Source organism: Camelus bactrianus, chromosome 34 (assembly GCF_048773025.1).
Source record: "Camelus bactrianus isolate YW-2024 breed Bactrian camel chromosome 34, ASM4877302v1, whole genome shotgun sequence".
Taxonomy (NCBI): Eukaryota; Metazoa; Chordata; class Mammalia; order Artiodactyla; family Camelidae; genus Camelus; species Camelus bactrianus.
In genome coordinates this window covers 7,796,489-7,820,880 of record NC_133572.1, presented here as the reverse complement: position 1 = coordinate 7,820,880, position 24,392 = coordinate 7,796,489, and the positions used below count along the sequence as shown (strand labels likewise).

The 24,392-nt window shown below is 40.1% G+C and overlaps 1 protein-coding gene across 1 annotated transcript; it reads right to left on the bottom strand.

The window, feature by feature from the left end:
- Window positions 1–2,499: 2,499 nt before the first annotated feature.
- On the bottom strand, window positions 2,500–18,062 carry CREBL2 (cAMP responsive element binding protein like 2). Its single transcript, XM_010946443.3, has 4 exons — window positions 17,723–18,062; window positions 8,126–8,323; window positions 7,697–7,841; window positions 2,500–5,606 (listed from the first exon to the last, which is right to left on the bottom strand). Exons 1-4 carry the CDS (start codon window positions 17,735–17,737, stop codon window positions 5,602–5,604), a joined length of 363 nt encoding a protein of 120 aa, XP_010944745.1. The 5' UTR covers window positions 17,738–18,062; the 3' UTR covers window positions 2,500–5,601.
- Between the last annotated feature and the right edge of the window lie 6,330 nt (window positions 18,063–24,392).

Sequence of the window (24,392 nt, the reverse complement as noted above, 5' to 3'; positions counted from 1 at the left end):
AGGTGATAGTGAGACCTTGCCCCATGGCAGCCAAGACTGCCCACAGGCTGGATAGAAGGCATTCATCACCCAGCCTCAAGGAAACTGCTAATGCCCACAGGCTGGGTAGAAGGCATCATCACCCAGCCTCAAGGGAACTGCTAATGCGCTTAGTGGGATTATCCCAACCCGGTCTCGTCTGCCCCAGAACTGATCCCATAGACAGGCTGGTTCTTCGCTCCCTAGTCATCCCCATAGGAGACTGAAATACATTAACCAGAGGGCCAGTGTATTGATTTACACGGGGGTATATTCCTTTCCAATGGCCAGAATGCTTCGATGACCTATATAGGGTACATTCTTACTAGTTTTGGAATAATTGGGAACTTGGAAATATAATCTGTGAGTTGTTTGGTGAATATGGAATCTGAAAAAAAGTGTGGGTCATTGTTGGGCTTTTTGTTGTTGTTGTTATTTGGGAAGATATTTTAAACTAGTTTATTTTTATAAATTGAATATGATATGTATTTTTAAGGAAAAAGTGAAACAATTGTATGTTATCTGTTATTGCACATTGCCCTAAAATCTGGCGGCTTAAAATAACACACATTGTTTAATCTCATAACTCTAGGGGTCAGGAACCTGCACACAGTTTAACTGTGTCCTCTGATTCACAAGGCTGCCGTCAAAGTGTCAGCCAGGGGTAGGGTCTTATCTGAAGGTTCAACACAGGTAGGGCCTGCTTCCAAGCTTACATGGTTGTTGTTGGAATTCGGTACATTAAGAGCCTGAGTTTTGAGGGGCATTATTATTTACTTTCTGTCATAAATCCTGTACTGCCTTGTCTTGTGGTATTGGCAAGCATCGTCTTTGTTCTATCAAAGCGGTAAAATCCAAAACTCAGTGTGGGCTTGGGATGGCCCTTTGGCCTGTTGGTTCTGGGTCAGCCAAGTCTCCCTGCGTAGGCACAGGGGTCATCATTTCTAGACTACTGACTTGATTCCAGGTTGGGGTTGGGGCTGGAAAGTGCTGGTCAGGCTTTTTTTCCTCCTTTCTCAGGAAAAGGGGCACTGAGGCATGACAGGATTGAATTGGGTTCTGTTGGATCTCAGAAAGTTTTTCCTGCTCAAATATTCATCTTACTGCAGAGTCAGAATGGCCTGCCTGTAAGCCAGAACTTACTGTCCAACTCCAGCCCAGCCCCTGGCTCAGGAGTGTTTGGAAACGGTGTCACAACACAGTACGTAAATTAGCTGTATCCACGCTGACCCCAGGACTTGCTAAAAGAATTCAGCTGATTTACCTGCTAGTCATTTCTAGAGTTGAGCTGGGTATTTCTCTGCCACCCATAAGTTTCTGAGTCACAATGATCATCTCTCTTGTGAAGTAACCTGAATTAGATATGGACCCCTCCCAGCTGCCTACAGACTTACAAAATGACTTCCAGCTCCATGTGTCTTCCAATCATGTATTTTGGAGGCCTCAAATGTGTCTGCTCTGGTCAGGGCCATCCTAGCCTACACCAGGCCGATCTTACTGATGTGCTGGAAACCAACTCTGGCAGGAAATCCCCAATTTGTAGCCTTTACTGATTTTTGTGGTGTCTGTACTCCCATCATTACTGATTAAAAGCTACTGATGTGATGTCACTCACGTGGAGCTGGGAAGAGAGACATACCACTGGCTTTCCTCGGGGGCCAGCAGCACACCGCTGCAGCACCTGTTGTTTTGCACGTTTTAGAAAAGGCACCCTCTGGGTGGAGGAATTAAGAAAAGCTCCTGTCTGGGCAGACCTGCGCCACATGTACGGCCTGGGGAGCAATGGCAGGTGCCCTTCCCCCGCCACACGGCTGGTCGATTTTAGGTCCATTCACCTCCTCAGTGGGTGCCTTTGTGTGATGCACATTCAGCACAACCTGACAGGGCAGTCCTGGCTCTGATTCATGATACTCTCTAATTAAGTAAAATGGACGAATAAGGGAAAAAGAACCAAGTTACCTAGCAGCCTGAAAACCTGCTTTATGCAAATGATAGGATTATAGCCGGGTGGAGCATTAATTGTTCTTAAAATTAGTCTAATTAATAGAAGGCTATTATTGCTTAAAAAGAGCTCCCAACTACACCATCCCAGGGACATAATGATACAGCGAAAAAAACTTTGAAAACATGATACTTACAATGCTACATATTTAGATTCCAGCCCATAAAATAAATCTATTTCTCCTTAGTGATTTAAATCTTAACAACAGTCAAACCCAGACACGTGAATATTTTAAATTTAACGTAGTTCTTTACTATGTAAGAAGCAGTTTCTTATAACTCCTGTTTAGCCTACCAGTTACTCTGTGAGTTATCCTCCCTCTTCTCTACAGATAAGGAAACAGGCTGAGAGATTAAATAATTCAAGGTGATTCACAAAAATGGATCCAAACCAGTTCTTCTGCCTAAATCTCACACTCTTTTCACGATGTTTTATACAGACATATTTCAGTATTGCGAAAACAGACAACTTGAGATGTCTCTGGTGAAGCCATTTTATTTTCCATAAAAATATAATTGTACAATGCTCTTCAGAGAAAGAAAAACTCCGTCAATGCCCCCAAATACCATGTGGTTTTGTAGTAATTTTCCTCTCTTTTAAAACTAAAAATATAATTGATAATACACAACTGATTTCTTGTGAAATACAGCAGTTATGTTTTTCAATTTTATTAGCTTTTATTTTAACCAAAGTTAAATCTGGTTTAAACCTATACTTTTTATAATGAGCCAAATCAAGCCTATTACAGTTCAAAGATGATATAATAAAATGCTAAATGGTGATGCTGATAAATACTGTCAGTTAGCTGGTAGACAGTGATGTAAATTTGCTGCAGCAAGACAGATTCTGATTTAGATACATTAGATTTTAGATAAAATAGAAAAAAAATATTTAAGAACTTCAACTATATCCTAAAACTTGACCTGGTCAAACTTATTCCATATTATACTCAGCTCTAATATACGGCAGGTCCATGCTAAATTAATGACAGAATATGACTGGTTTAAATACATAAATGTATTTCCCCCCCCTTACCTTCCTTTGGGAAAAAGAAAAAGGAAACATTACTCAGTCTACTCAGAGAGCAAGGAGAACAGCAGAACAGATCCAGAGGGAGTCAGCTCCCTGCCTCTCCCACCCGCTTCTCTTCTCTCTCAGCCTGAACACTGTTGTTACATAGGTGAGAGATGTGAGGATTTCAATATGCTGCTCTCTAACTGGAATGGGGGAAAGAAATGCTCTAGCTGTTTTAACCAGTGACATTTATTAGCATGCTTGAAGTGCCCAAAGCGTGCAGCCAGCACAATACCCCAAACAATCAGAACATTCCTTTTTAAAACCAAGGAACTTGCTCTTGGTTTGATCTCCAGAATACCAAATAGATGGGTTTAGGAATAAACTCAAATTGTAATTTACTTTCACCTCTAATTACATATCCTCTACCTGAGGACAAAGTCATTGCTCTTGCAAAGATACTAGGGAGAGGGGAGTAGCTCAAATGAGCCTGTAATTTAAGGTCACAACCAGAGAAGAAACACCTCAAGCACAATTGGGGACATTCCATTGAAGAGCCACATTCATTTGGAATGTTTGCTTTGAAAACAACTCTTCTGGGGAATCAAAAGGTACTGAACAAAGCAACATACAGTAAGTCTTGGGTTGTTTTGCAAAATAAAAATATACATTTGAATAGACCAGATGGCAAAAACATACCCATTATAATCTGAACACTATATTTAAAACACTTAAATTCTGAAGGCCTGAATATTAACAGTCTTTAATCTATCTATATTTGTGATCCTAAGAAGACATTAAATACTCATAAACCCCCCAGTCCTCCAAAACACAGAGACCCAGCAGATTGGGCTAGTGGTATACCAGCTGTCACACAGGACTAGACTAGCGATCTGAGTGCAACCAAAGCACAAGGATGTTTAGGACCTCAGGCTAAGGGGAGGCACTTAATTCAAATGCATGAATTTGAACTAGGAGAAGGGGGGAAGTACCTTGTCATCTGAAACTACGTGGTCCATCTCATGTTCCACCTCACAATCTAGACTACAATGCCTCCTCTTCAACTGCTATTTCATAACAAAACACATTTTGTTTGGAAGCTAAATGTTTGCTTCATTAGAGCAATGAACAAATATTAAGTTAGCAGCAACAAAGAACACAACTCCTGATTTAACATGGGAAAGAGAAGAGTGATAAAGTGTTTTCAATGGGGAAACTGAAAGATTCCCAGATCTGAGTGTAGCATATTATGAGCGTGATTCCTCAGCCATCACTCCATGTGGTGGCCAGGAAGAAAGTAAAGGTAGCCGTGATGGGAACCGGAAAGAACGCCTCCGCCCTGGGGACCTCCTCCAGGCCCACTGGCAGCTGTGCTGTGTACGACTCTGGCTCCCATTGCTTCACTCCAGAGTGGAGGCACAGCCAGGGCTGAACCGGACGCACACCCACGGTGTGTTTCTTTCTGGCTCAGAACACATTCATAAGGAAACTCTAGTCAGGGAAGAAACTAAGTATTCTGGTTATGGCTACTGCCTTAGATCTACCAACAATTTGTCCCTCATTTTGCTCTAGATCTTGAGGCAGAAACTCCAAATCAGCAGCTAATTTTACCCCGTTTTCTTTAGAAAAATTCTCCACGTTAGTTGACTACACAACAAAATGTGTGTGAACATTCACTCCTGCCCTTCCCATATACATATGAGAATACATAACAGAAACACATACACACATATATACTCTGGGTTGTTAAAATGATATATGCTGCTGAAATGCCTAGCAGGTTACCTCTTGTTTAAAAATAAAACTTGACTAATTATTCTCTAAGTATGGATTAGGCCCTAGCAAACTTTATCAATACAGTTTGAGAAAATAGCAACATAACTTTTAAACAGAAGCTGTCTTAAGGGCTTTCTTGATGGATTTTGTTAATGTGTATATCTTTTGAAACAGGCATATCACTATGGATTATAAAAATAGAAATGTTTCTATTTGTTAATACATATTCACAGCTTATGCTGGAATGGCTCACAGGAGAAATTATGGTTCGTGCAGAAAATAAACATGACTCAAGTAAATGTAAGGAAATAAGATTAGGTCCATAAAGGCTGAGAACTTACAGTCAGTAAGCCCATTTGGTTTCTCTCTGTAGGGCAATCAAAACCATGAAAGGAAGTGACATCTAAACACACGTACACATACAATTACGTGAATTACATGGAAAGAATATAAATTAACCAATTAAGCAATGTGGAGTTGAGGTGCAAAAATACAGTCTTCACCTATTCTCTCTACTCCTGTGCTTTCAAGCATTGCAACATGTTAAATGCCATGGGTGGCAATACCAACCAGAACAGGTCTGAATGTTTGTAAATTTTCTATGTGTTGAAAATTAAAGCGAAATCCTTTGAGATCTATGATCACACACTTTGGTAGAAACTGCAGATTTACAGAGATGACTACTGAGCAGCAGGTAGTAAATGGAGCCAAGAAGTACAATCCTGCCCATTCACCCTCCATAGGAATCAGAATATTGGTTTCAATCACTGACTCATCATTTTATATGATCTTCACCCTGAAAAATAAATCAAAGTTACCAACGTAAGAATGTTTTTAAAGTCAATGAAGATGAAGTTTGGTTAATCTGTTTTAAAATGCATGATTTTTTTTTTAAATTTAGAATCAACATGAAGGCTATTTTAAAATACAGACTGAAAGAAAACTGAACTGATTTGGCTTTTTTTTTTTATTAATTCAGCTTAGATCAAGACAAATGTTATCTCACCTAATAAAAGTTATCAAAAACCCAATCCTTCAATTTTGTAAAAACTTTTTAAAAGTTTATAACATTTCCTTGTAACTATTTCAGGTGTTCCCAAAGCAATCATAATGATAATGAAATTGATACATGACATCTTCATTCTAAAATCTTTACAGTCTCTTCAACAAATGGTGCTAGAACAACTGTATATTCACATGTAAAAGAATTAAGTTGGACCCCTACCTCACACCATATAGAAAAAGTAACTCAGTGGATTAATAATCTAAATATAAGGGCTAAAACCATAAAACTCTTAGATGAAAGCATAGGGGCAAATCTTCACCTTGGATTTGGTTAGACAGATTGTTAGATATGACATGCAAAGCATGAACAGCAAAATTAAAGACAGATCAAATGGACTTCCTCAAAATTAAAAGTCTTTTGTGCATCAGAAGACACTATCAAGAAAGTGAAAAGACAACCTACAGAATGGGAGAAATACCTGTAAATCATACATCTGATAAAGATCTAGAATCCAGAACATGTAACGAACTCTTACAACTCTAACAAAATGAAAAATAACTCAATTAAAACATGGGCAAGGGACATAAAGAGATATTTCTTCAAAGAAGATATAAAAATGGCCAAGAAGCACATGAAAGGATGCTCAACATCATTAGTCATTAGGGAAATGCAAATCAAAACCACAATCAGATGCCACTTCATGAGGAAAGCTATAGTTTTCAAAAATGGAGAATACGGTGTTGGTAAGATGTAGAGAAATGGGAAACTTCGTATCCTATGGTGGTAATGTAAAATATTTCAGCCACTGTGGAAAACAGTTTGTGGTTCCTCTAAAAGTTAAATATAGAATTTCCATATGACCCAGCAATTCCACATCTAGGTAGATACCCAAAATCATTGAAAACAGGTACATGCATGTTTATAGCATCACTGTTCACAACAGGCAAAAGGTAGAAACAAGTATCCATCAATGCATGAATGGATAAACAAACTGTGGTATACATATACAATGAAATATGATGAAGTCATAAGACAGAATGAAGTACAGATACATGCTACGAAGTAGACGAACCTTGAAAACATTATGCTGCATCAAAGAAGCCACACAAAAAAAAAGTCAACACTGTATGATTCCATTTATGCAAAATATCCAGAAGAAGCAAATCCATAGAGACAGAAAGCAGATTCATAGTTACCAGCGGCTAGAGGGAATGGGTAATAGAGAGTCACTGCTTAATGAGTTTGGAGTTTTCTTTTGGGGTGATGAAATGTTGTCTAACTAGACAGAGGTGGTAGTTGTATAACACTGTGAATGTGCTAAATGCCTCTGAATTGTTACTTTAAAAGATTTACTTTGTATTATGTGAATTTCTCCTTAGTTAAAAAAAAAAAAACCTTTACAGTGATGGGCTACGAGATAGATGTACTAGACAGAGCCTGAACTAGGTGAGGACAGGTTCTGCCATCACAGCTGAGTGACCTTGGGTACCTTACCCAGCACCTCTGCTATTTCTTCGTCTATAAAAGTATAATTCTTTAACACAAAAAAGCATAATTCCTTATTGGAGGAAATAAGTAAGATAAATAAAAGTAAAAGTACTTTGTAAATACAAATACATGTAAAAAGTATTAGTAACAGTAACTAGAATGGTACATTCTCATTTATCAACTAAGTCTACTTAAAAAAATTTTCAGTTACTCTTTGCAGACCCCACTTAACACATTTCGGTATTTAGAATCTAACCATTTCACTTGCTTATCACTGTATTACATATGACATTAACATTTCATGTTATTTGAAGACATACCAAGGACAGTGGTCAAAAGAAACCCTACTTTCAAAGCCACTCCTCTAACTGCTCTCCCACGACTGCACTCACAGGAATTGCTGTCAGCGTCTGTCTTCCCAGCTTTCACGTGCCTGCCTGAGTTCTGCTGCGATTTGTTCTGCTCTTCTCCAGTGAGTAGGGCCTTTATTTCAGAAGGGATTTTTCCTTGGTCCATTGCCATGCACCACTGCTTGTACTGAAATACGTAAAATATATTCAAGTAAAATCTTACCAGTCAGAATTCAACCACTGGTAGAAATCCTAGACGTAAGCACTCCCACAATGAGAGGTCAAACTGGCTGCTGGGAACCCCACCTTCTACTGTACTTCTGTTCATAACCCAGGGCAGGGATGAGGCCTGGAGTACTGCTCAGGTTAAAAAGGCCCCTCTGGCTAAAAGGATTCCCTCCCCTAGAGTGCCACTCACTAGAACTCAGCTCTTTTTGATTGTTTCCTGCTTTTCTTGGCAGACTTTCTTACCATTTCCAGTTCCTCTCTGAGGGCACAAATGGCTCTTTCCCGACTGGACACCAACTCTTCCAAATACTGATATCTCAGTTTTTTTCTGGCCCGGCACTCTCTTGCACTCTGCCGGCTCCTCTCAAGCTTTGCTTTCAAGTCGATTTTGGCTGGCTTCCGGCCACGTTTGCCCGGTTTCTTCACTTTGCCTCCAACCACCTTTAGCAGGAAAGAGAAGTAATTTTTTTCTCTTAGTTCTGGGTCTAGGAAAGTGACTGCGGCTGCATATTAGCAAAGAAAACATTTACAAATAATAAATTAGAGCCTATGGAACTAAGAAAGCATAATCCCATCAAATGCCTTATGATTCTTTCCTTCATAATTTTTCTTCTGATACTTTTGATACCATGAATGTGTGAGAAGAAATAATGTTAAGTTTTCATTTCTTCAATAATAAACTTTCTTAATAATAAACTTTACATAGCTTAACAGTAAACTTTATGAACCATATGCACCTGGATAATAAAAAATTAAAAGAGTGCCATTAAATATTTTCTTCACAAAGAATTTTTATTGACTTAAGAAAGTAAGTAAAAAAATCAATATTCAAAATTGTAAGTTCAGTATGATCTCAATATTATCAAACAACACATAGAAGGATATTAACAAAAGGTCAGTGAGGATTTTTCTGATGGGTGTGATTATAGTTTTTCTCATTTGATTTTTTTTATGATTTTTAAATAATTACAATTAGAAACATGTAAAATTTATATATAAAATTGTGTGTATATATAAATAAATAAATGTGAATCCTAAGCAATTTGGCTATAAATTCCCTCTTCAAATCTGTTGAGCCTAAAGGAATACACAGGAAGTCCCTGAAATCTCCGATAATTCTCTCCTGCCTTTAGAAGTCTATAATTATAACCCTAGACTGTCTCAGGAGATTTCTACCTGCTCCCACTGGTGTCACAAGACATTCTCTTGATATTCATTTATCTGCAAAGGCACAATTTTTTGGTGATTGGCGAAGTAATTCAGTCTTCTTTACTGTTTACCTTTGGAACCTCCCCAAGTTCTTATATAAGATGTAACTATGAGGTAAAGATGATGAATTTTTCAATGCATGAACCTGAACTTATACATAAGATGAATTTCCTTTAAAGCAGTCACTTGAAAGGGGTACTATTTATTCCAATGAACAAGCTTTCTTGGAAGCTGCCTTTGGAGTTAGTTTCTCACAAGCCACAACACAATATGCCGCATTATTTTAGAGTGATATCTTATTCTTTAAATTCCCAAACAATCTGATTGTCCACTCTGTTTATCTGATGAGGTTCTGAATGACGTCTAGTTCTTTCTGAAAATTACCCTCAGAGAATAAGAATGTCATAACTTCAGTATACTGAAAGGAATATCTCTGAGGCTTTAAAAGCAATTCTAAAAGAAAGGATGTAAAATCACTATCAATACTGTACACCAGCAATGCCCAGTACCCTATAAAGATCATATCATTACTCAGCATCATGGTTAGGTCGGTAAAACCAAACTTCAAATGTGAATCAGCTACACTTACCAGATCCTGTGTCATAACAGGATGGCTAACCATCGCCCCCAGCATTTTATAGGGTAGCTCTGAAATGAGACTGAATAATCTGAGGCTCCGGAAGAGATCTTTCCTTTCCACTACCACCTTAAAAGTTAGCTGCTTCGGTATTACTCCCAAACTGGTTTCAACTTTTCAAAAACTGGTCTTTTAAAGCTTTCCTATTTTGCATCATCATGTTTTTATTCCAGTATAATAATATACACCTCAGGAAACTTTTCCTCAGAGTCAAATATATGGTTAACAATTGCAGGATGACTAGTAGAGCAAACGTTACTGTGCGCTAAATTTTAAAGATGCTTATATCACATCAACTGCACAATTTTAATAAAATATTTTGAAATCACCCTATATTCAAGTGGGTATTTGCTATTGATGCAGTTTGTAAAAAGTAGTATATTTACAGCCTAAACTCATGTCTTCCAGCTGCTGGTGGCTGTGAACATTCCTTCACTTGGGCTGCATCAGTCCAGTCTCTGCCTCCATGGTCACACTGCCTCCACAGCTGTCTGCCTCACCCTTAGGAGGACACTTGTCATTGGATCCAGGGCTCACTCAAGAGAATCCAGGATAAATTCTTCCTCTCAAAGCCCTAACTTAATCACACTTTTGGCTACACGATATTCACTCTTTTACCATATAAGGTGATGTTCACAGGTTCCAGGGATTAGCACATGGACATATCTTTCTAGGGGCCACCATTCAGCCTGCTACATGCACTCTCCACACTCAGCAAGCCAGTCTTCTTGCATTCTTCCCAAGTCATGTCAGTTTCCTTAGGGACCTCACTCTATCCCCTGCATTCCTACATATACTCACCAATTCTCTAAATGTTTTCTCCCCACCCCCACCCTGCTCCCACCCTGCCCCATCCAAACTGGCAAACATTAAGCTTTCTTTGGTTAGGATCAGCTCTGGCTCTTTTTCTGTGAGGCTCTGGCTGACAGTCACCCTCTGTCCACACGTCATTTTTCTTCTCCAAATTTCTGGAACATATAGTCGATATCACACTGAATTTATATGTTATACTGTTTGTTTTTTCAGTGGCCTCAGATTTAAGTTCTGTCTCCTCTAAGTAATGTGAGCTTCACAGACAAAGAAGCTGTATTTTCAATTTCTTCTCCAATCCCTTCTGTATCCAGCCCAGAGCTAGGCATTTAAGAGGCAGTTATTAAAAAACTGATAATTGAATAAATAAATGCAAAGAAAAATGAGTAATGTTTTGCAGTTGATTTAAGTTGATATCACTACCACCACCACCACCACCAGCTTATAGAAGTTGTTAAAAAAAAAAAGGAAAACCAAACCTCCCTTACAAGGATATAAAATCTGAAAAACTAATCAAGAATTCATTATTTTACCACCCTTTTTGCACTTATTTATATCCTAAAGCTCTAATTAAGGCAACTAATAAAAGTTTCCAGTTGTTAAGTCTAAGAGAGTTACTGCATTTGCATGAAGTGGAAGCACCGGCCTCAGCTAAAAAGGAAAATAGCAGGAGAGCTTGTTTCACTTTTCTTTTGAAAACACAGAGTGAAACGTTATCTCCCACTGATTAAAGAAAAATAAGACAGATATGAGTGTGCGCAGCCACTGCTCTTTACCACTTTAAAGAAAAAAATAAGCAGCTACACTTTCATTTGGTGTTAAGGCTCCATAACCTTCTTCACAGCTGTTGGTTAGGCTTTTTCTCTTATTTACCAGATCTTCAGAAAGAGAGAAAGTCTAATCACATCTTCCTGCTGCTAACCTTTCTGCCAGTTTTTCTAGCCAACAGAGGAGAAAGAAGATCAAGTCGGCATCTATGACTGAGAGTTAACTCCTGCCTCTCCTCTCCCAGCCTCTAACCCACCCCCCACCCCAGCTATTACTGTGTGAAACTAAATATCACACTACATATATTCTAGCGATGCCCCAAATTGGTACAAACTCAGTACAAGTGGTCTACAGGCATACTTCATTTTACTGCGCTTCACTTTACTGCATTTTTTTTTTATAAATTGAAGGTTTATGGCAACCCTGCATTGTCAGATGACGGTTAGCCTTTTTTAGCAATAAAGTATTTTTAAATTAAGGTATGTACATTGTCTTTTTAGACATAATACTTTTGCACACTTAACAGACTACAGTATAGTGCAGACTTAACTTTTACATTCACTGGGAAACCAAAAAACTCGTGTGACTTGCTTCATTGTGGTATCTGCTTTACTGCAGTGGCCTGGGACTGAGCGCAGAGCGTCTTGGAGCTGCGCCTGCACGCTTAACTGTCTTTGCTGCTTTCCTACCCACCTCTTCCTCAATCACTACATTGCTGCCTCTGCGGATCACTGCACTGAAACTTCTAAGTTCATAAATAATCCCCTGTTTTCCAAGTCCAATGGATACTTTTTCTCTACTTATTTCACTTGACCTTTTTTTTTTTTTTGTAGCATCTCATATTGTAGACTAAATCCACACTTAAAAAAATATCTCCTCCCTTAGATGGCATAACAACCCTTTCCCCCTGGTTTTCCTATTCAGTTCATTTTGCTGAGTCCCATTCCTTGGCTTCTTCAGATCATTTTAGAGTTTAGGGTTTTGTCTCTTCAGCTCTCTCTTCTATCCACATTCTTCATCCTTCAAGGATTATACACATGCTGCATCAACCACAATCTGTGCTGCAGTGGTCTCTAACACGGTCTTTAGCTCAGGCCTTTCTTCTGAGCAACCTAATCATGCTGATGAGGAGTCACAGAGGACTAGCACTTATTTTGAACCAATTATGTACTAAGTTCTTTTAATATGGGCTTCCATATATATTACATTTAATTCTCACACTAGCTCAATAAAGTTTTATTAACACATCCGATTTACAGGTAATGAAATACAGTCCTGAAGAGTTTTAACAATCTATCTAACATAAATCATAGCAATATTTTCTTAGATCAGTCTCCCAAGGCAAAAAAAATTAAAGCAAAAATAAATAAATGGGACCTACTCAAACTTAAAAACCTTTCGCACAGCAAAGGAAACCATCAACAAAATGAAAAACAACCTAAGGAATAGGAGAAAATATTTGTAAATGATGCAACCAACAAGGGTTTAATATCCAAAGCACAGAAACAGCTCTTACAACTCAATATCAAAAAAACCCAATTGAAAAATGGGCAGAAGACCTAAATAGACATTTCTCCGAAGAAGACACACAGATGGCCAACAGGCACATGAAAAGATGCTCCACATCACTAATCATTAGGGAAATGCAAATCAAAACCACAACGAGGTATCACCTTACACCAGTCAAAATGGCTGTCGTTAAAAGTCTACATATAATAAGTACTGGAGAGGGTGTGGAGAAAAGGGATTCTTCCTACACTGTTGGTAGGAATGTAAAATTGGTGCAGCCACTATGGAAAACAGTATGGAGGTTTCTTAAAAAAACAAAAATAGAGCTAACATATGGTCCAGAAATCCCACTCCTAGATATTTATCTGGAAAAAGTGAAAACTAATTCAAAAAGATACATGCATCCCAATGTTCATCACAACAGCATTATTTACAATACCCAAGACATGGAAACAACCCAAGTACCCATCAACATAACAACTGGCTTAGGAAGATGTGAAAACATTTATTTATTTATTTATTTATTTATTTATTTATTTATTTATTTATTTATTTATTTATTTATTTATTTATAATGGAATATTACTCAGCCATAAAAAAGAATGAAATATTGCCATTTGCAGCAACATGGAAGGACCTAGAGAATATTACACTTAGTGAAGTAAGTCAAACAGAGAAAGACAAATATTCTATGATATCACATGTGGAGTCTAAAAAATAATACAAATGTACCTATATACAAAACAGAAACAGACTCACAGACATAGAAAACAAACTTATAGTTACCAAAGGGGAAAGGGAGGAGGGGAGGGATAAATTTCCAGGAGTATGAGATTAGCAGATACAAACTACTATACACAAAATAGATAAGCAACAAGGATTTACTGCACAGCACAGGAACCATATTCAATATTTTATAATAACCTATAATGGAAAATTATCTGAAAAAAACATATAACTGAATCACTTTGCTGTACACCTGAAACACAATATTGTAAATCAAATATACCCCATTTTTTAAAAAAAATAATCTAATCAAAATCATAATAGCTTGAAAGTAGTAGAAATGAGATCTGACCTCTGGTTATGTGCCAAAATGCATGTTCTTTCCTAACTGGACTATCTGCCTCTAGTCTTGGCCTACTTCTACATCTTTACCCTAATCCAGTCTCCATATATCCCATTTAGCATCTTTTTTCTTTGAAAACACAAACCTGAGTCATCTTTGCTTTAAAATCCTCTAATAGCTCCCCAACATCTTTGGTTTTCCAACAAAATTCAAATTCTCAGGCCCCATTCCCAAAAATTTTGACTCAGCAGGTGTCTTCTTTATTCCACACTTTGAAAAATACTGACCCAAACTTCTATGCTTAACTTTCTGGGCAGATCTGGCCCCCGATTTTCTTTCCATCCCTATCTCTGCCCACACCTCGGCTTGTGCCTTATGCTCTAGCTCAGGGATCAGCAAACCACAGCCCAGCTGGCAAACCAGAGCCAGCCTGTTTTGGGAAATAAAGTTTTATCAGAACGTAGACACACCCATTCATTACCTTCTGTCTACAGTTGCTTTCCAGCTACATGTATACCACTGTGGCCAGTGGCTGACCCACTCTGACCAGTCTCTCAACTGGGACTTGATGCCCTAAACCATCAGCCTGGGCAATACAGTGTGGTGGTCTTTTACCAGCTTAGTCTGCGGCAGAAACACACCTAGTCCAGGATATTTCAAGTTACTCATCCATCCAGTCAATAAACATGAAAGTCAAATATAAAATAAGACATAAGAGTCTTCTGTCTACGATCAAAGCCTCTGAAAATAAGACATTTCTATTTTCTTTGTAATTGAATGCAGCAGGTCAGGGAGAGGAGACTTTCATAAAAACAAGCACTTTTTCCTGGTAGTGGACATGCAGGTGGGCTCAGGAGACTACCTTTCTCACAATCTGTCAGCTAAGGGCACAGTTAAAGTTCATTTCACATCCAATCCCACTGTCCCTGCCCTATTTCAGGGCATAGTTAGGAGCAGAGGGTAGTATGGGAGAAATAAGGCTTCAAATGTGATGTTGTAGCGTATACTTAGAATTATTAAAATGGGCATCTCAGGTGCCTACTGCACTGTGCTAGAGAGCGAGGAAGTCACTGCCAGGTAAGACATTAATAACATTTTCTGAGAGCGTCATACGTGTTAGACTCTGGACTCAATGCTATATATGCATTCTCTCTAATCCTCAACAAAGCCTTCGAAGAAGGTACTGACCATTTAACAGATAAAATGGAAGCTCAAAATGGTTAAATAACTTAGCCAAGATTTCTTTCTTCCCAAGTAGCCTAGTAGAGATCTACTCAATCAGTATTTGAGATCTGCTAAGCACTTTCCCAAGGCCCTACTTTTAGATGCCCAATCTATGTCTTGCTTTATTTTTCCCACTTGAAACAGTCCGTATACTCTAGCTGGTTGCTCAGTGGAGCACACTGATTAATAAAGCCAGGACATCTAGGGTAATCTCCTCGACACCACTCTGTTCCAGGTCAGTGCAATCACTATTACCTAGTACTCTACAATGTGCCAGGTACATTGCTAGACACTTGGGAGCTGCACCCCCATTCAAATCTGTCCTGCTCCTACACCAAGAAACGAGGTGGCAAAATGTGGAGAGCTCTTGGCAAACTCATTCATCACCACCGAGGAAAACAGCTCAGAATATAGAAGCTTTATAAAGGGAGGTCCTCACAACATCCTCACGTTTCCTGACCTACTCATTCAAATACTACCTCTCTGTAACTGCTGCTCCTGCCCACTCTGTCCTCTTCCTGTTGCCCTGGCCTTGCTGTCGGCCAGTTTGTCATCTTTTATGCTCTCACCAGCACAACCGCCACACTGTCCAAGCCCCAACCCTCACTTTCCCTTATACAGGGAAAAGTGGAACCTGAGACTCCACCACCCACACATAATGTGAGGGAAAAGCATGTTTTGTTTGCGCGTGTGTATGTATGTACTAAGAGGACAATACAATTTTGCAGGACTGTAACGACTAGAGCACAGAGAAAGGGAGGACTGGAGCCTTTTGTAAGGGCTGTTTCATGCTGCCCGAGCGCTGAGAGAGCAGTCCAGTCTTGCTGTACATGGCATTCCAGGGTTAGTCATCCACACCTGCGACATGTATTCAAAGCGAAAGCAGTGTATTCACAGAGGCACTATCCATCCAGAGACATCTGAAATGGATTTTCTTTTCGATCATCATGAAAGATTTAAGTAACTGCTAGTTTCTAAACATTGTCATAAAAACAATGAATTAATAAAGAATGAGAACTAAATTCATTTTGCTAACCTGTGAACCTAAGAAGACATGAGTTATGAATAGTCTACCCCTCAAGTTTAACTTGACTCTTTAGGCAAAACAACACTTTATATCCGCTACTACACTTTGCGTGTTTTAGAAATTAAGTCCTATGTGATTTTATAGGTAAGTAAAATAATGCAAAATTCTGTTGTATTTTTCTGAAGACTTTGAAAAAGTTATTAACTGTTTCAAAGGTTTGAAAAGGAAATAATTGAAAATTATGTGGAATATTCCAAAGTCTCAAAGTAAGGAAATTAAAGAACAATATGTTACATTGGATCCTTTCCCAGACATATCTGGGAAAGATAATGGTATTCAGATTTTATTTTAGAATTAACACTGAAAGATCAAGCTCACAAAGGCTGTTACAGAAAATTATCTGCTTATTTTTCTGGAAAACTTTCAGACTGTCCCCTTTCTGTCTTGGAAATAACCACTTCCTATTAGGAGGGGCTTGCTACTTCACAAGTAAACTGTTCCTCTACATGAGTCCCAATTCCAGAGCACTGCGTTGCATTTTCCCTGCTGTTGCTTTTTTTTTCAATCTCTCTGAGGACGGGTGAAACAAAAACTTGTTAGCAGCAAATGTTACTGGTTAGTTGGAGGGGAAAAGGCGACCCAAAGTAAAGAAAAGGCAATCACAAGCAGCATGCCAGAGATTGCGGACAGTAAGAGCTCTGGAAAGCATAGGGAAGGAGTGATGTCTGCCTCAAACACTGACAAATTCTAGAAGTCTAATTCCATTTTTTAAAAAAAGTCCAATTTCCTAAACATTCTAAAATGTCAATAAGCTGGTGATCAAAAAACTGACTGTCACTATCTGAAATATAACTAGACAACACTAATGTGGATAAACATAAAGACAAAAAGAACAGGTTATACCTAAACTATATGAATTAACCAGTAACAAATACTGTCTGTTATCATAGAGATAAGTGATTTGGATAGGAAAAGGGGGATGGTGATGGGATATTAAGATAGATTAACAAGAAGGAATTCACTCCTTTCCTTGGAGAAGGCTTTCTAGAGGAGGTTAGATTCCAGACTCTGGACGAATAGCAACAGGAGCTTAGCAGAGTGTTCCAACCAACCACAGGAAAATAGCTCAGAGGGGGAGTGAACCGATTATATGAATGGGGCATTGAGTAAGGGAGCCTGAGAGAAGAAAGGGGGACCACAAGGGGGACAGGGCTGGTTCAGGGTGCCCTAATTAAGGACTCCAAAGTGGGGAAAGGCTGGAAGGGGACAAGGGAAGTCAAAAAGAAAAAGTACATTAGTTTTGTCACTTATCTGGGGAGGCAAGTCAAGGACCAGGGTTTGCACTACCTAGAAAAGCTGACAAACAGGCTTGCTCTGGGAGTGAACATTTTCCAGAGGAGAGGGCCCTTGCTGTTAAAGCGTAGCACTCTGTTCCCTGGGTCACAGCTGGAGGCGTAGGGATGTCTAAGGCAGGTGTTTCTTGGGTGTTGGCACGGACTACGCAGCGGAGGCTCAGCGGCGGGACGAGCACTTAGCGACAAGCAGGCGGCGGCGGCGGCAGCGGCGCGTGCAAACCACAGGACTTACCTTACTGTCATCCATCTCGGCAGACAGGCCGGCCCGGCCGGGCGCTCCCTCCCCCGGCCCTCCCCCGGCTCAGCCGGCCTGGCCCGGCCCGGCCCCGCCCCAGGGGAAGAAGGGGATATGGTTCTGACTGCCTCCTCTCGCCTAACAGTTCGCTTCCTTGATGCCACAGTCACGGGGACGAGGGACCAGTTCAGGAATGGCAGAGTGGACCCTGGAGGCGGCCCAGAACGCCTCCCTTCGCCGCCGCCGCCGCCTCCTCCTCCCCCTCCATGACAGTCTCTCGCTGTGTTTACAGACGCCCTGGAGAGCGGCCCAGCCCGGAGGGTGGGCGGGAGCGCGGCGCGCGGATTGGCCGCTTCGGCTGCCGTAGCACCGCGGGATTCTGGGGGTTGTAGTTTTCCTTACCGCGAACTCCGCGCGGCGGACTGGAAAGGAAACTACAATGTCCACAGAGCCTCAGCCAGGCGTCTGTTTTCCTGCCGGCGAGCCCTGCGGAGGAGGGGCCGAAGCTACGTTTCCCACCCTGCGCGCCTCTGACTGTTTTGGAACCTGGGTTCCAGCGGCCTGGACTTGGGAAGGGGACGGTTGGAGCCCCGCAGAGGCAGCCCCGAAGGAGGGGCCCTGGGGCAGGCCCGACTTAGGGACACCAAAGAAACTGTGAAGATTCTTTATTTAAAAAAAAAAAAACAACAAAAACCCAAACCAAAGAATGTAAAATAGTGCAGTTCCTCCCTGAAACCATTTCGCAGTTAATACCAATGTTAGACATAGAGTTTTATTTATAGATACATACATACATACATACATACATACATACATACATACATACATACATACATCTCCAACAATTCCCCCAGAAAGGACACCAAATGTCCCCACGAAGACTTGTAATGTTTCGTCCTAGAAGCATTGATATTGGTTAGTCAGAAAGTGGAAACAACCTAAATGTTCAAGGGTGGATGAATGGGTAGGACAATTGTGGTATTTATATACAAAGGGATATTATTAGTCCTTAAGAGGAATGAGGTACTGATACATGCTGCAGTGTAGATGAGACTTGAAAACATGCTGAGTGAAGAAGCCAGACACAAAAGGGCACATATGGTGGATTTCATTTATAATGACATGTCCAGAAGAGGTATATTTAAAGAAAAAGTTGATGAGTAGTTGTCAGGATCTGATGTTGGGGAACAGCAGGGAGGGATGGGGGCCAAGCAGGGGGAGAGATTTGATTGTTAATGGGTGCTGGGTTTATTTTGAGACGATGAAACTGTTCTAAGATTGATTTAGTGACGGCTGCACAACTCTGAATATGCTAAAAACCACTGAATTGTATACTTCAATGAGTGAATATCATGGTATGTGAGTTACATCTCAGCCATAAAAAAATAGAGAAGAACGTCTTGGAGTCCTGATTTAATAAAGTCAATGAGCTTGTTGTTTTGGCCTGTGTTAGCCATTGGGAACACAAAGATTTTGTTCATTAATGTTATTTGGGCAAGCCCTTTGGCTCACTTGTTTTCAAAAACTCCTACAGTGCTTTGCTAAACCCTTCCAAAATTCAACTTCAAAGTAGAGTTCTCAAATTTAGCAATAAATACACAAGACACTCACATTTGCATTTCAGATGAACAAATATCTTATTAGTATAAGTATGTCCCACACAATATTTAAGACACATTTTTAGTAAAAAAAAAAAAGTATTTGTTGCTTATCTGAAAGTCACATTTGACTAGGTGTCTTCTGTATTATTTGGCAACTCCAAACTGAGAAAGAGTAATGAGAGGAAAGCTAAATTATCTCTGTCCAATCTAAATAATGCGTCAGAGGAAATAAAGCAGGTCAGTTCCTTAAAAGTAAATGCCACCTAGCCAGGTCATGGGGTTGCGACTGTCCGGCCCAGGCAGGGGGCGTTGTCCGTAACCTCCAAAACTGCATTCTGGGCAGTCTCAGGGACACCTAGCCACATCCTTTCTGATGATCAGGGAGCAAAAGTCTGTGTTCGGCAGGCTCTCTCCCTCTTCCCTCATCTAAGATCCCTTGTGTTTGATGCCACCTCTACCAGCCACTTTCCACCTCCTTCTAGTCTCCTCTTCCCATGCCCGGTAAGGCTTCAGTCGGCCTCCCCAGCTATGCCCTTGCCGCTGCTAAGCCCTCTTCTTTGGGGTGGGACTGCCTCTCCCCTGTGTTTGTTCTCTGCCACAATCTCCTCCCACATCCCTGCTGACACAAGTGTGCCCAGCCCTCTGTAACCAGACCCAGTTGTTACAGGAAAATGTGGCACAAGAGGATGGCCATGTCCCAGGTCCCAAGTGAGTCCCTGGGATACGCCCCATTAAATGAGGGTCCTTGGCTTCACGCTGGAAAGAATTCAAGAGTGAATCATAGTAAAGCGAAAGCGAGTTTATTAAGGGAGATACACAGAGTGTATAGGCAGAATGCAGGCCGTCTCAGAAGGCAAGAGAGAGCAAGGTGTGGGGTTGTTAGTTTTTATGGGCTTGGTAACTTCATATTGCTAACAAGTGGGAGGATTATTCCAGCTACCTTGGGCAAGGGGTGGGGATTCCCTGGAATTGGGCCACCGCCCACTTTTTGACCTTTTATGATCAGCCTGAGAACTGTCATGGTGCCTGTAGGAGTGTCATTCACCATGCTATTATATTACCATGAGCGTATAATGATGCTCATGTTCTACTGGAGGTCAAATCCCCCACCATCTTGGGCCTTAAGGTCTACTGGGAGTTGATTCTAGTGTCATCTTGGGCCTAATTGGGTTTTAACCAGTTTACGTCCTCTCCTCAATGGCTGTGTCATTCTTTTAATGGTTGTGTCCTGCCCCCTTCCCTCCTGTCTCACAATCACCAGTCCCTCAGGAAGGAAGACTAGGACCTTTTGAACCACATAGTGGAAATGTGAACACGTGCAGGGGAAGTGGTAGGTACACCAGCTTCAGGAGAGTGGTTTTCTCTAGGGAGGGAGAGAGGAATGGAATGGAGAGGGTCTTGGGTGATTAGCTGTTATTTAACTTTTAAAGAGAAGAAGCAAATATGTTAAATCTCATGGTGGAGTGTATGTTGTATCGTTTTCCTCGCATTTCTGTACATTTGAATTATTACACAATTAAAACAGGACTTAAAAAAACTATAAACATGCTTACTTTACAAAGTATGAAAATACTTTATTAAAAATTTAATTTATAAAAATAAACCTTAATCACATCATAGAATTAGACTTTGTAAAGGGAAGAAAATCTTATGAAGAAGTATTGTGCAGTCATATGTTAAACACTTGCTGAGAAGGACCCAGAATTGGTAACAAAGAGGTGAGGAAGAACAAAAGAAAGTATAAATCCCCAGGGAGTCTATAATCCAGGAAGGAGAAATTCACACATACAGGAGACCAGGAATAATCACTAAACAATACAGATTAAGTTGAATATCTATGTGCTAAATTGTTCAAAGTGGGTATGGAGAACCAAGCATCAGACTGATTCATGGGAAAGGAATAGTGAGCCCAGCATTTTTTTTTTTTTAAGAGGAGTGGGAGGAAGCTTAGATGAAGAATATACTCTCAGGGTCCTGGACATATTTTTATATCCATGGTTTTCAATCTTTTCTTCTTATATTGCCTTCTCCAAAGGAACCTCCAAAGCATACAGTTCCTTTTAAAAATGCATGTAATTTTCTCCTCCCTCCCTTCCTCACCTCTTTCTCCCCAACACACAAACACACTTCCTGTACTCTCAGACACCCCACGTAGAGGCACTGTTGGCCTGTGATGCATGAGTCGCTGCTCTTGCTGTGGAGTTTCTCGTAGTGAATTCCTAAGCAGCGTGGCACACCCACTCCCACTCTATCTGCATGCCTTCCATGCCCTCATCTCTCTTTCTCCTGTTCCCCTTACTGCTTGGCTAAAAGAGCACAGGTGTCTAAACAGAGCCAAGATGATCGTGTTACTCCCTGGGCCACATGGGTCTGCTTGGCACACAACCCCCTGGGGAACATCAGAGAGAAAGAAAGCTCATTAAAATAGCTTGTTAGGCTCCAGCTGGCTTTCCATTAAGTTTGACACATTAGAGTCTATTAATTTAAAAATGATCCAGCCCTTTCCAATCGTTCCATGGAAATGAAAATTGTTTGATTCAATTCTGGCAGACAAATTTTTGCTAGACCCATCTCTAATCTAGAACTAGAAAAAATTAAAAACAAAACCTGCCAAGAAAAAAAAGAAAGGTAGCCATGAAATCTACCATGGTAACTTCTGACCCACCTTAACATACACTAGACATCTGGGGAAGAGGGTATCCCAGAGTCACCCCAGAAGTGACCCATCATTACTTCTCTGTCCCTGGCCTGTCTTTTCAAAGAGTTGATCATCTGTGGCTGAGTGATAAAGATTTTTAAAACACAGCATGGTTGTACAGTGAATCTGTGAACAGTTCTGATTACAACAAAGAGACTGAAAAAGAAAAGGAGGAAAACTATTCAAAGGAAAAAACAAACCACTGATTGAAGAGAGACAGGGGGTGGCATGGGATTAAGTGAGGAGGGTAAGGGAACAAAAATTAACCTTATTTCAAAACCACAAACAAGGAGAACAGTACAATATTCTACATTCAGGAATGCCACGGCTACGTTGATATGTGAATCTGGCACTCAAACAACAGAGTATTATTGCTGCTGATATGGTGATCTTCAGAGGTACAGAGAAAAAGTGGGTGGGTCATGTGAAATTCATGAAATGCTTGAGGTGAACTCACTGTTGAAGTATTAGTCATGTTTTGTTTTGTGTGTGGTTTTTTTCCTAACGTATTTTACAGATAAGTATTCCTCTGTCCTTTCTGTTTCCAAAAAGTTTAGCTTATTGTCATGAGGCTAGAAAAAAAATTCATCTCAAAAGTTTGGTTCTGTTCAAAAGGCATTTTGCAAAGTGCCCCCTCCTCCCTTGGCCCACACGGACAAATATGCCTACATTTGCACACAGCACAGTACCTATTTACTCTCTGCACTGGCAAGAAAGTTCAGAGGCAAGAGCCCAAAGGAACATTTTTAGAGTGAGCGCATAATTCAGCCTTCAGCTTGTCAGAAGGAGCAAAATAAATAAATAATGCCAAGAGGGACCTACACAGTCTGTTGAGGAAGGAAAAAGAGACCCAATCAGCATAAAAATAAGGAAGAGAAAATGAAGCTCAAGGAACCAAAACCTCCCAAGTTCAAACTTTCCCTTACCTCTTCCCCTTCACAAGCATGCTGAAAGTGCCACCTCTAACTCAGCAATAGCTTTTCTCAATATCGTCCCAACTACTGTTTCTACTTAAAATACCAAACCGTAAATGGACCTCACCCAGCAGGAAAGAATAAAGTGTACCCTTGTCTGAGGAAATAATAGGAAATTTACTTATTTGGCCAATAAGCAACTGTTTGAAACTGAACTACCTTTTGTAAGAGATGGCTTGCTAGGCGTCACTGTTAGTCATTTACACTTTAGTATAAATGTACTTTTTTTTCCCCCTCGTACTTGCTGCCTAAAGATTAGGTTTAGGTTTGGGAGAAAAGAGGAATACACATATGGTTTTGGAGGATAGACGTTCTAACGGGGAGAGATCTGGGTAGATCTGATTGCTGTGCTGGGGCTTTGAGCATTTAAAGAGCAATTAAGTAGATGTTGGAAGCTTGTGAAGGTTAGGGCCGGGGGGGTGGGGTACTGTAGATAGGAGAAAGATGAAGAACCAGCAAGTGACCAGGTACCTTCTTTCACAGTTCTCCTGAGGGCTTACCCAGCAGACACATATAAGACAGGCACATTTTATTTTACTGACTCAGACCTGAAAAAGTTTAAATTTACTGTGGCACTTTGTTACGAAGTAAGTAAAACAATTCAGCCTGCATTTGCTCTTGGAAACCCTATTTTAAAAGCAGCTTCCTTCCATTAATGTGCACTGTTGAGGTTATTGCTTCCATTGTAAGGTTTGGTAAACCCAGAGTTTGCTGAATAGAAATCTAACAGGACCCTTCTTCCGGATTTTGCATTTTTAAAGAACAAAAGACCGGAGTCCTGGGCAATCCAGGAGGAAGCATGGCTTTGGTACCTGTGACTTCAGGAGAGCCTCCGGGGACCCATTTCTTATTTTACGAATAGCTTTAACTGCTCTAATTTTTTTTCAGTCTTCTCTATTTCTAAGGGAAAAAAATGCAACCTAAAATTTACTACTGGGATCCTATCAAACTTACTTATGTCCCTCAAGCTATTTTCAAAAAGCCACAAACAATATTGTTGAGAAGTTGTGTTAATATTTCCGGCCTCTAAGTGCTATTTATTGCTAGACGGAAATACCTTTGACTCTTTCTTTCTGGCATTACTTTTAATATTATGAATATTCTGATTTTTCTATTCTGTATCCCATATCTTCATGTATTTTTCAACTCATTTACATATTTAAGTTAAGAATTTTATTAAAGCATATTTTCAATTCCTTTAAAGGCTTCCTTATCCACATAAGAAGGCTTCCATTCTGGGATATACCTTAAAACCTTTTTGCTTATACATAGAATTGTTTCTAAAGCATTTAAGCCTGATTATGGTTAATGTCAGTTTTCTTTGGTCAATACAATGTTACTTGAATAGTGTAACACCTCATATTTTGTGAGATAAAATATCATAGTAGTAGTAG

What these genes read in the sequence shown, in the direction of transcription:
- CREBL2 (XM_010946443.3), bottom strand. An exon ending in TCAGAGAGGAACTGGAAATG is followed by an intron (nt 7,842 to 8,125) that starts GTAAGAAAGTCT and finishes TACGTATTTCAG; the next exon opens with TACAAGCAGTGGTGCATGGC.